This window comes from Esox lucius, chromosome 7 (genome assembly GCF_011004845.1).
Source record: "Esox lucius isolate fEsoLuc1 chromosome 7, fEsoLuc1.pri, whole genome shotgun sequence".
In the NCBI taxonomy this organism is placed as follows: domain Eukaryota; kingdom Metazoa; phylum Chordata; class Actinopteri; order Esociformes; family Esocidae; genus Esox; species Esox lucius.
In genome coordinates this window covers 22,798,869-22,811,310 of record NC_047575.1, presented here as the reverse complement: position 1 = coordinate 22,811,310, position 12,442 = coordinate 22,798,869, and the positions used below count along the sequence as shown (strand labels likewise).

The window sequence follows — 12,442 nt, the reverse complement described above, 5'->3', positions numbered from 1 at the left end:
TCCCCTTGTCACTATGTCCAATATGCACCGATCAGCCATAACATGACCACTGACAGTTGAAGTGAATAACACTGATAGTCTTGTTGTCATGGCACCTGTCAGTGGGTGTGATATATTTGGCAGCAAGTGAACATTATGTCCTGAAAGTTGATGTGTTAGACGCAGGGAAAATGGGCAAACATAAGTATCTGAGCGACTTTGACAAGGGCCAAATTATGATGGCTAGACGACTGTGTCAGAGCATCTCCAAATCTGCAACCCTTGTGGGGTGTTCCCGGTCTGCAGTGGTCAGTACCTATCAAAAGTGGTCCAAGGAAGGAAAAGCGACCAAGGCTCATTGATGCACGTGGGGAGCGAAGGCTGGCCACTATAGCTGGAATTGCTGAAAAAGGTCATGCTGGTACTGATAGAAAGGTGTAAGAACACACAGTCCATTGCAGTTTGTTGCGTAAGGGGCTACGTAGCCGCAGACCAGACAGGATGCCAATGCTGACCCCTGTCCACTGCTGAAAGCACCTACAATGGGCATGTGAGCATCAGAACTGGACCATGGAGCAATGGAAGAAGGTGGCCTGGTCTGATTAATCACTTTTCCTTTTACACCACGTTCAGGAATGGTTTGAGCAACACAACAACGAGTTCAAGGTGTTGACTTGGCCTCCGGATTTCCCAGATCTCAATCCAATCTATGGGATGTGCGGGACAAACAGGTCTGATCCATGGAGGCCCCGCCTCGCAACTTACAGGACTTAAAGGATCTGTTGCTGACGTCTTAGTGCCAGATACCACAGCACACCTTCAGAGGTCTAGTGGAGTCCATGCCTCAACGGGTCAGGGCAGTTTTGGCGGTAAAAGGGGGACCTACTAGGACCTATTAGGCAGGTGGTCATAATGTTATGGCTGATCTGTGTATATAGTGTATAGTTTGTATATTTTTACAGAACCAAAGAGTTACTTCTAAAGAATCTATTGGATAACTGGAAATACATTTAGCAATCTTCTTGAATTCTAAAACTCTCAACAGTTTTGTCTTGCTACTGTTGAGAGTTGATACAATGATATGAACACAGCAATCTCCTTGAATCATAAAGTAATGAACAGTTATTTTTTGCAACGATCCCCCAATGACAGTCTTCTGGAATTGTAAATTATGTGGATTTTACCCCAGTTGATGCTCTTTCAATAGTAATGCGTCTCCCCCGATTAAGGAGTATAATATGATCCTGCAATTAATGGTTTGGTCATTGAGTTTCCTACTGCCCCCTGATGTTACCATTGTGTGGAAAGGTGGTTTCCCATATTAAGGAATACTATATAAAGTAAATAGTTGAATCAAATTACTCCCACTTAACACTTAGTGCTTTTGCCCCGTGGGATGACCCAAATATTGTGTAGGTCAGAGGTGGGAGTGGCCCACTATTTTTACATTGTTAGTATCTTTCAACCCAAGCAGCAATTTATCAGTAGCAATTATCAAATACACAACACAGACAGGGGCAATATTGGCTGAAATGCATAACCAGATGTGTTGGATTTGCCTTTTCAAGACAGTAATGGCTGAACTGAGGTTGGGATAATATCACTGTTGACTAGGTAATGGCTGGGAGCTTGGGGCATCTAATATTTGTGAGATTAGTATATCACAATTTTCAGCGGACACCTGAAACTATAGGTATGTGAACAACAGGTTGGAGACCCCTGGAAGAAAAGGACTATAGAAATCTATAGGAATTTCTATAGAGGAACTTGGCTTAGTGGGTTGACCCTCCTAGTTCTATAATGTCAGTAAAACATTAAAGACAAAACTAAATGAAACGTGGATTTCCATCATAGTATTCTTACCTCATCCTTTGCATGAAAAATATAGTCATTGCCGTCATTTTTCCTGTTGGAGAAAAAAGGAGAGATAATGTTAATCAAAGTACAAAAATTGTCCTCAGGTCAGGGCTATTAAAAACATTTCAAAAGTTAAAGATGGAGAAAATTATTAAATGCCAAAATAAGGTGGAGTAAAAAAATATCCTCTTCATCAAGCCATACTTGATAACGAAGACATTTTTCTTCTTCTTGTATCCTATGGTGCTATCACATATACAGACGCTCAGGTCAAGTGGAGTTTCGTCATTGTAAGGTGTGGTGGTGCTCTTGGCGTCCTTGTAGAATGTCATCTCTCCCTTAGACAATACGCAATACAAGTTCACCCAGGATTTACTGCAAAACAAGACAACAAACCATATTTTGGGCAACTTATGGGCATTTGTTTTTTTCTTCCTAAGGGAATTCATAGCACTAGCAATGTGTATCATGGTGTACTTATAGAATGTTGCATGTATATTGTTGTAAATGTTTTGTGAACTTTTCATTATATATTCTTTATTGACAGATAAAGTGTGGAAAGTTCAAGGAAAATCTTTGCTGAAAGAGCAGCCAGATTTGAACCCATACGGCAGCAGTACATCTACTGGAGGAAGTGGATTAGACCGCCGAACCACCCTAGGCCACAAACTACAGTACATACCATACCAATCTTGCCTGATTGGTATGGTATGATGTGGTGTGTGATATATGCAGTGCGGGACTGCGAGACAGCCCACCTATTGGGACTCTTCTGCTGACCCTCAAAGTCATGTTTACGATACAGGAAGCCTTCGTTATGGGCAGTGTGTGAGGGTGGCATGAGCTGCGCTGGACTCTGGGCTGGAGCTGAGCGAGAGCGACGCTTCTCCTCAGGCTCTTTTGGGCGGGGTCTTCTGCGTGGTTTCGGGCGGTCTCGGGCGCGTGGGCGCTCATAGGTAATGGGCGCTGATAGGCTGCTAGTGGGCCGGTACGTTTCCCCTCGGGCCTGAACGGACAGGAGACACTTGTGTCATGACACCTGAATGATACTGGCCTGTATGGCCTAACAAACTCCTCCCTTTCCTTTACAAAATAAAATATAAATGTGTCAAAATACTGTTTAAAATATTACATAACCTACTTGTGCTGCTTCTCTCTCTTGGGCCTGCTCCACAATCTCAGCCATAGTGGTGGTCCTCTTCTCTCTGCAGTGACACAGTTTCTGCCGTGACTCACCCAAACGAAATATAATCAGCTTTTGGAACATGGTGGACAGCGCTGACCACACACACACACACACACACACATTAATATTGTGAAATGAGTCGCCACAATCAGAAAGCAATAAGGAGATTATGACCAGAAAGTTCTGGACTCACGTTGAGCGTTTGTCGGACCCTTCCTTGGCTGACTCCATATCACTGGAGTCGTCCTGCCTCGGTGTCCTTGCCTTCCCACTGCCTTCCTGCTCACTAGAGGACTGCCTCTCGAGGCGGCGCCTGTAGCGTTCCTGACGCACGATCAGTGGCAGTTCGTTCAGTCTGGCCTGGATCTCCTGTTCACTAGAGGTCTGCCGGCCCAGCTTGTACTCCCTCTCCCTCCTCAGGTGGTCCATCTGGGGGTCAGAGCGGCTGCCACGGGGATCCCTTTGGAGCCTGCCGTGAAGGAGATCGAGGCCAGACTCTGGTCCGATCGTGTCCACCATGGGGATGTCTCCAAACTGTTCCCTCTGTGCCCTGCTGGCCTCAAGTAAGGGGTTGACAGCCTTGTGGATATGGTTGATCCTGGGCTGCATGAAGTCCACTTTCAGATGCTGCCATGCGTATGCCATTTTGGGATCCATGACCCCACCGCTTTGAGGCAGATAGCTAGAACTACCCATACCCCCACCGCTTTGAGCCAGGTATCCAGAACTGCCCATTCCTCCACTACCTTGATGCTGCGCAAGGTAGCCTGAACTGCCCATTCCTCCACTACCCTGAAGTTGTGCAAGGTAGCCTGAACTGCCCATTCCACCACTACCTTGATGTTGCGCAAGGTAGCCTGAACTGCCCATTCCTCCACTACCTTGGTTTTGTGCAAGGTAGCCTGAACTGCCCATTCCTCCACTACCTTGATGTTGCGCAAGGTAGCCTGAACTGCCCATTCCTCCACTACCTTGGTTTTGTGCAAGGTAGCCTGAACTGCCCATTCCTCCACTACCTTGGTTTTGCGCAAGGTAGCCTGAACTGCCCATTCCTCCACTACCTTGATGCTGCGCAAGGTAGCCTGAACTGCCCATTCCTCCACTACCTTGATGTTGCGCAAGGTAGCCCGAACTGCCCATTCCTCCACTACCTTGGTTTTGCAACAGGTAGCCTGAGCCACCACTACTTTGATTTTGAGGTAGGTAGCCTGGACTACTCCCACTGCTTTGATGGCTTAGTACATGGTAGCCAGAACTATCCACTGGTGGGGAGCCAGTCTGGTGGTTTGCTCCTAGATAACTCACGCTGCTCTCCACACCTCCACCAGCCTGAGGATTCATCCCGGGGTAGTTGGAACTCTCCAATCCACTGCTGCTCTGATGGTCCAGTCCGTGATAGCCGGAGCCATTCATGACAGGGGTGTAGCTGGACATGGTGGAGCCCAGCCTTTGGACTGGAGAGGAGAGAGAGGCAGATATTTCTAGACTAGTCTGCTTGGGCCTAGGCTCAATATGCACCTGGACCGTCTGCCTCAGCAGAGTTGAGGTAGCAAGGGGAACGGTCGGAGTGAGACAAGACGATGGGAACATCCTCCGACTAGAAAGTGGTGTTGGGGCAGGCTTGCTGCTCTGTTCTTCTCTTAGCTTCTCGGCCTGAAAGGAGAGATTGAATTGAGCTTTAACCAAAAATGTATCAGCAAAACCGAGCAGTTAGATTACTGTAGGATATTTACTGCATACAGGACACCTAATGAAGATGAAATGCACTGCACCCACACCCACCCTACTTGCTCCAAAGTAAAAGACAGCTAAACTAACAACGAACAAAATGAATTAGATATGTTGTAAATGCAGGTCTGCAGATTTTAACTGGTTTTTAGACTATTTTTACTTTTTGTGATGCAATCTATTGTATTGTAATGTCTCCTGATGAAAAGGCAAACATCTAAGCCAGGCAAAGTTCTTATGGATGAATCTAAATGAATGTTGCAAGAAGAGCACATGTGGAGCTTCTTTGCCGTTATTCTGGCTATGGTGGTTAACATGACTGTGTTAGCAATTTAGTACAAACTACGACGGATCGACTTAATTCCAGACGCACAGAACATTACCATTTATCCACTACGTTATGGCCAAGAGTTAAATACTTAATTACAACATAAGTAAATCTGCTTTGCCACCAGACAGTGCCAACAATGACAAACCAGTGGTACAGCCTGACTGTCTGTGTTTAATGAAGAGCTTACATTTGAGAGCTGTCTCAGTGAGCTGAAACGTTCCTTCCAGGTGGCTGCAGCTTTGCGGAAGGCCTCATGGCGGAGGATGAGCTGCTCCACCTCGTCGGTCTGGGCCTGGGCCTCTCCTGCCACCCCGGCTCCCCTGGATGTTGAGCTGGAGGTGATCAGGGGCTCCTTGGCCTTCAGCCAGGCCTCTGCCTTCACTGTCTCCTGGGCATACTGGAACTGATCCTTCTCTGTATATAAGAAAATGACAAGCAGATAAGAAGCACTGTAGGCGTGCTCAATTTAATAACACTTGTTAGAACAGTCTTTGAACATTTAACAAAACTCAAAACATGTAAACATGGGTGACAGTAAATATCACCCACTGACATTAATATGACATGACATTATAATGTCATCTAATCACATTAAAACAATTCTTGATCCACCACCCCATGCACACACACACACATATTCATAGTGAAAACAAGAACTATGCAGTGTGAATATGTCTGCTATCAGGCTCAATCTAACCAGTAGTGTAGCACAAGCCTTCCCTTCCTTCCATATTTAAAATGTCTGCAGTGCTGTCTGAGAGCCGCTTGTGCTCCCTCCACGGTGCCTGCCAGTGAAGTGAGTCACTCACTGCGCTGTAGCTCCTCCTGGTGTTTGTCCCATCTCTCAGAGAGATCCTTTTGCTTGGCCAGGAGTGCGTCCAACTTCTCCTTTATCTGTGGTGAGCATTCAAGACCACAGCAAATAGAATACAAAACATTTAAAGTCAGCCTGACCAGGGAATTATACACTCACCTAAAGGATTATTAGGAACACCTGTTCAATTTCTCATTAATGCAATTATCAAATCAACCAATCACATGGCTGTTGCTTCAATGCATTTAGGGGTGTGGTCCTGGTAAAGACAATCTCCTGAACTCCAAACTGAATGTCAGAATGGGAAAGAAAGGTGATTTAAGCAATTTTGAGCGTGGCATGGTTGTTGGTGCCAGATTTCACAATCTGCTCAGTTACTGGGATTTTCACGCTCAACCATTTCTAGGGTTTATAAAGAATGGTGTGAAAAGGGAAAAACATCCAGTATGCGGCAGTCCTGTGGGCGAAAATCCCTTGTTGATGCTAGAGGTCAGAGGAGAATGGGCCGACCGATTCAAGCTGATAGAAGAGCAACTTTGACTGAAATAACCACTCGTTACAACTGAGGTATGCAGAAAAGCATTTGTGAAGCCACAACACACACAACCTTGAGGCGGATGGGCTACAACAGCAAAAGACCCCACCGGGTACCACTCATCTCCACTACAAATAGGAAAAGTGGCTACAATTTGCACGAGCTCACCAAAATTGGACAGTTGAAGACTGGAAAAATGTTGCCTGGTCTGATGAGTCTCGATTTCTGTTGAGACATTCAGATGGTAGAGTCAGAATTTGGCGTAAACAGAATGAGAACATGGATCCATCATGCCTTGTTACCACTGTGCAGGCTGGTGGTGGTGGTGTAATGGTGTGGGGGATGTTTTCTTGGCACACTTTAGGCCCCATAGTGCCAATTGGGCATTGTTTAAATGCCACGGCCTACCTGAGCATTGTTTCTGACCATGTCCATCCCTTTATGACCACCATGTACCCATCCTCTGATGGCTACTTCCAGCAGGATAATGCACCATGTCATAAAGCTTGAATCATTTCAAATTGGTTTCTTGAACATGACAATGAGTTCACTGTACTGAAATGGCACCCACAGTCACCAGATCTCAACCCAATAGAGCATCTTTGGGATGTGGTGGAACGGGAGCTTCATTCCCTGGATGTGCATCCCACAAATCTCCATCAACTGCAAGATACTATCCTATCAATATGGGCCAACATTTCTAAAGAATGCTTTCAGCAACTTGTTGAATCAATACCATGTAGAATTAAGGCAGTTCTGAAGGCGAAAGGGGGTCAAACACAGTATTAGTATGGTGTTCCTAATAATCCTTTAGGTGAGTGTATATGGCATTGTACATTTTGTGATACACCAACTTACATGAGCACCGTAAGTGAATATGTACATCAACGAAGACAAATATACACAAAATGCATTGTTCATTTGGGTAATCATTTAGGTTTGCAGCATTTTTCTAAATAAAAAATACATTAATAAAGTATTGGTTTTGCTGCCTAAAATGTAATATCTAGTGTAATATCTAGTGTAATGCCTAGTGTAATGCCTAGTGTAATGCCTAGTGTCATGTCTAGTGTAATGTTTAGTGTAATATCTAGTGTAATGCCTAGTGTAATGCCTAGTGTCATGTCTAGTGTAATGTTTAGTGTAATATCTAATGTAATATCTAGTGCAATGTCTAGTGTCATATCTAGTGTAATATCTAGTGTAATGTTTAGTGTAATATTGAGTATAATGTGTAGTGTAATATCTAATGTAATGTTTAGTGTAATATCTAGTGTAATGTGTAGTGTAATATCTAGTGTAGTATCTAATATAATGTGTAGTGTAATATCTAGTGTAATGTCTAGTATGTGTAGTGTAATATCTAGTATAATGTGTAGCGTAATATCTAGTGTAATGTCTAGTATAATCTGTAGTGTAATGTGTAGTGTAATATCTAGTGTAATGTGTAGTGTAATATCTAGTATAATGTATAGCGTAATATCTAGTGTAATGTTAAGTTTAATGTCTAGTGTAATGTATTGTGTAATGTTTAGTGTAATGTCTAGTATAATGTGTAGTGTAATATCTAGTATAATGTATAGCGTAATATCTAGTGTAATGTTTAGTTTAATGTCTAGTGTAATGTATTGTGTAATGTCTAGTATAATGTATAGTGTAATGTCTACTATAATGTGTAGTGTAATGTCCAGTATAATGTGTAGTGTAATGTCCAGTATAAAGTGTAGTGTAATGTCTAGTGTAATGTTTAGCATAACGTGTAGTGTAACATTTAGTGGAACGTGTAGTGTAAAATGTAGTGAAATGTGTAGTGTGGTTTTGTTGTACAGGTATGTGTTGTTGTTTATGGTTGCATGTGATACTGACCTCCTCTGCTGCTGGGTTGCCTGCGGCCAACAGGATCTTTCCAAGCTCCACACATTGGTGTATGGTCTTACTTCGGCCATCCATCTTGGCTTTCAGCTCGCCATGCTGTTTTATCATCTCCTCCGCAGAGGACGAATCCCTGATGGAAGCAACCCATTGAACAGGGTCAGACAAGTAAGCACACCAAGGACATTTCAGAGAAGAAGAGGACACATAAAAGGTTTCCCACTATGTCATGCTGATCCTAATCTTGTTCCCAAACATGTCTGCCCAAATCCTCAACTAGTCTGATTTGTTAAATTATGAAAATGTGCTGTGGAGCAAATTATGTCTGAAATACCTTCAATCATTTACAATTATGTAGGGAGACTGAAAAACACCCTAAATAGTGTCTGGCAGTGTGTTTTCCTTTTAAATATAAGATTTTCTTTTTAAATACAAGAGTATTTTCTTGTATGTTTCATGTTCTTTTGATAGACAGAGCAGGAACAGTGGGAGATAAGAGGTATGGCATAGCTGAAAGGGCTATCTTTCCTTTATTTAACAAAACCAATCTAAACTGAATGGGAGATTAATGACACATGTAGAAAGAGGTAACATTTCTACACATTTAATAAAAACCTTACAATAAGCTATATCCATTGTATTCATGTTGACACAGGACATAAACTCACACAGGACATGTCGTTTTTTGCAGGAACACAGTTTCTACTCTAATTTGTTAATTTTGATACAGGACATCCATTCATGTAGCAAGCTGTTTGCATGAACAATAGGCTAAGTAATATAAACTATTCATAAGATTATCCAATTAGTTAATATGAATACAGTGGGGTAAACATTATTGATAGGCTAGATAATAATAGTTATCTATCTATGATAATCATTGATAAACTAATCATTATCTAGCCTACCATATTAATAATGGTTACCCTACTGTAATCATATTAACAAATTGTAATATCTTTTGAATATAAGTTATTAATCTATTCATAAGAATTATATAATGCAAACAACTTGTTACATGAATGCTCACCCTGTATCAAGATCAACAAATTACAGTACAGTAACTGCTTGTTTCTACAAATTACATGCGTTAGTGTTCACTGTCAACATGAACAAATGACAATACATAGTTTTAGCCAATGCATTTGTAAATAATGATTGCATTTGTAAATTAAGGATTTTATGCCTTTGTCCAGGGCATAAGCGACATAAACAGTTGTTAGGGTCCCTGACCGCTAGGGGGCCCTAGACTGCTAGTGAGCCCCGGGCCACTAGTGGAGAGGGGGCCCCCAAATCAAATTTTGCTTAGGGGCCCCAAAAGGCTAGGCACTGCCTTTGTCCAACATTCGTTGATGTTAACAACTATATTCGTTGATGCTAATTTATGTACCCTTATAGGAATGTTTTACCTAGAAAGAAATTAGGCGAAGGCAGTTACTAAAACAGAAAATAACATATGTATATTACAGATACATCTCCTTTTCATCTGCAAATGAAAGCATGGATTTAATTCAGAGGTACGAGATTAACGCAGTTCACACAGTTAGCCTTCAGTTCAGTAATGTCCTTCCATTACATACCTGGGGTCATCCCCTCCAATCTGTCCCATGATGCCTTCCATCCACATGAGATGCTCCCGCACCACAGAGAAGAACTGCACCTTGTCTGTCACAGAGGTAACTTGTACACGACTGGCCTCACAGGAAACCAACAGCTCCTTCCATGCTGACATAACTTCCTGCTCCTTGTTCATGATAGTCTCAGCCTTCTCTCCAGCATAGATAGTCCTCAGCTGGGCAGCGTTTTCCTGCAGCTGCCTCACCTGGATTATCACAAAGAAAAAGTCTGTTTCAAAACCACAACGAATCCTGGTCATCTTACAGTTTACAACATAACCAGGTTAGTCAGGGATGCAAAGCTGGCTATTAAAGGTTGAGGAAAAATACAAATCAGATGAGTTAGCTAGGGTTGAGGAAAATGGTTAATAAAGTTTGTTAGCTAGAGTTGATGAAAAGGTAGGACTTCGGTCATACAGAAAATATGAAATATCTGTTGCATTTGCTAATATGTCCATATTGGTATTCTGTTTATACTGTATGTCTTTGGGTTAACCTCTGTAACATCATAATGCCCTCCAGGAGAATTACTCATTTGAGTAGTGGGTAATAGAGAAGAGCCAAAAGGGGACATTTCACTATATCACCTCAGCTACACTGACCTGTGAGACGAGGAGCTGGAGGGCATGCTCAAAGGAGTGCATAAGCCTCTGCAGGGTAGCAGGGTTGGCAATGCTGGCTTGGCACGCCCTGACCTCTGGCAGCTGCCTCATCTTTCCCGCAATTTGTGCCAAGACCTACAGCACAGGATAGGACAGAAAGCGTCAATATCACAAGACCCTCAAAAATAGTACACAATCAGGATAATGGCAAGACTGCAATGTGTTTGCTGTCTATGGTCAAGCAGAACCTGTAATCATTATGCTGTGTGAGCCATACAATGAATTTCTCCCACTGTTGTACAGACAACTGTTTCCACTGCTAACATTCCTTTGGCATCAATTAAACATCTTGGGAACCACAACTGATTGGGGGCCATGTGTGCCCTGCCTAGAACATAATGTTGGGGAAACACTGACATGTACCTCTTTGCAGTCAGTGAAGAACTTGTGCAACTGCTGTGATGCTGCTAGCATCTGTCCTCGGGTCTCCATTAACTCCAGTAGATCAGCCCAGGACTCGTTCAGCCCGTCCTTCCATTCAGCGATAGTGGCCGCATCTGTGTGGCCACAGTCTATCATCTCATTCACCATCTTATTTACCTGCTCCATCCTCTGCTGGCCTATGCTGTTGGTCTCTGAGCAGAACTTGGTGAATTTGTCCTGTAGCATCTTTCAGAGAGATCAGAGAACCAGAATAAGCATGTGGCCAAAGTTATATTGGTCATATCAATCCTGTTTCCAAAAAAGTTGGGACACTGCTTAAAATGCAAATAAAAACAGAATGCAATGATTTGCAAATCCTTTATCCCTACCTTTAATTGAAAATAGTACGAAAACAACATATGAAATGTTGAAACTGAGAAATGTTATTGTTTTTGGAAAAAGACATGCCCATTTTGAAGACGTCTCACAAAAGTTGGGACAGGGGCACGTTCACCGCTGTGCTGAATCACCTTCTTGTAACAATACTTTGTAAGTGTTTGGGAACTGAAGAGACCAATTGCTGTAGTTTTGAAAGTGAAATGTCTTCCCATTCTTGCTTGATATAGGATTGCAGCTGCTCAACAGTTTGGGGTCTCCCTTGTTGTATTTTTCATTTCATAATGAACCAAATATCTTTAATAGGGGACAGGTCTGGACTGCAGGCAGGCCAGTTTAGCATCCAGACTCTTTTACCATTGAGCCATGCTGTTGTAATACATACAGAATGGTGTTTGGCATTGTCTTGCTAAAATAAGCAAGACATTCTCTGAAAAAGACGTTGTCTGGATGGCAGCATATGTTGCTCCAAAATCTGAATATATTGTTCAGCATTAATGGTGCCTTTACAGATATGCAAGTCACCCATGCCACGTGCACTAATGCACCCCCGATACCATCACGGATGTGCACTGATAACCAGCCGGATGGTCCCAGAAAAGATGGCAGCATTTCTGGATCTTGCTTATATCTGGTTTCTTCTGTGCATTGTAGAGTTTTAACTTGCATTTGTGGATGCAGCGACCAATAGCGTTCACAGGGTTTTCAGAATTGTTCCTGAGCCCATGCAGTGATTTCCACTACAGAATCGTGTCTGTTTTTAATGTAGTACCGCCTGAGGGCACGAAGATCTTGACCATTCAATTTTGGTTTTTGGCCTTGTCCTTGCATTCAGATATTTCTCCGGATTCTCTGAAATCTTTTAATATTGTGTACTGTAGATGATGAGATCCCCAAACTCTTTGCAATTTTACATTGAGTAACATTATTCATAAATGATTGCACTATTTGCCCACACAGTTTTTCACATTGGGGAACCCCTCCCCATCCACATTTCTGGAATTATATTTTTATATCCAATCATGTTACTGCCCTGTTGCCAATTGACCTAATTAGAAAGCAAGAAAGTGTATTCTTATAGCACAATTCATACATAGAAGCAA

General features: G+C 42.7%; 1 protein-coding gene across 2 annotated transcripts in view; it reads right to left on the bottom strand.

Annotated features, from left to right (window-relative positions):
* sptbn4a (spectrin, beta, non-erythrocytic 4a) overlaps positions 1-12,442 on the bottom strand; it is a 53,147-nt gene that overhangs the window by 7,931 nt on the left and 32,774 nt on the right. For both annotated transcript variants that reach the window (XM_020047994.3, XM_029121269.2), the window contains 11 exons: positions 10,944-11,189; positions 10,521-10,655; positions 9,883-10,124; positions 8,297-8,435; positions 5,891-5,975; positions 5,269-5,495; positions 3,216-4,675; positions 2,978-3,041; positions 2,595-2,842; positions 2,041-2,211; positions 1,843-1,885 (listed from right to left, as the gene is read on the bottom strand). In XM_020047994.3, the coding sequence (XP_019903553.2) occupies positions 1,843-1,885; positions 2,041-2,211; positions 2,595-2,842; positions 2,978-3,041; positions 3,216-4,675; positions 5,269-5,495; positions 5,891-5,975; positions 8,297-8,435; positions 9,883-10,124; positions 10,521-10,655; positions 10,944-11,189 (3,060 nt within the window). The remainder of the gene's footprint in view (positions 1-1,842; positions 1,886-2,040; positions 2,212-2,594; positions 2,843-2,977; positions 3,042-3,215; positions 4,676-5,268; positions 5,496-5,890; positions 5,976-8,296; positions 8,436-9,882; positions 10,125-10,520; positions 10,656-10,943; positions 11,190-12,442) is intronic.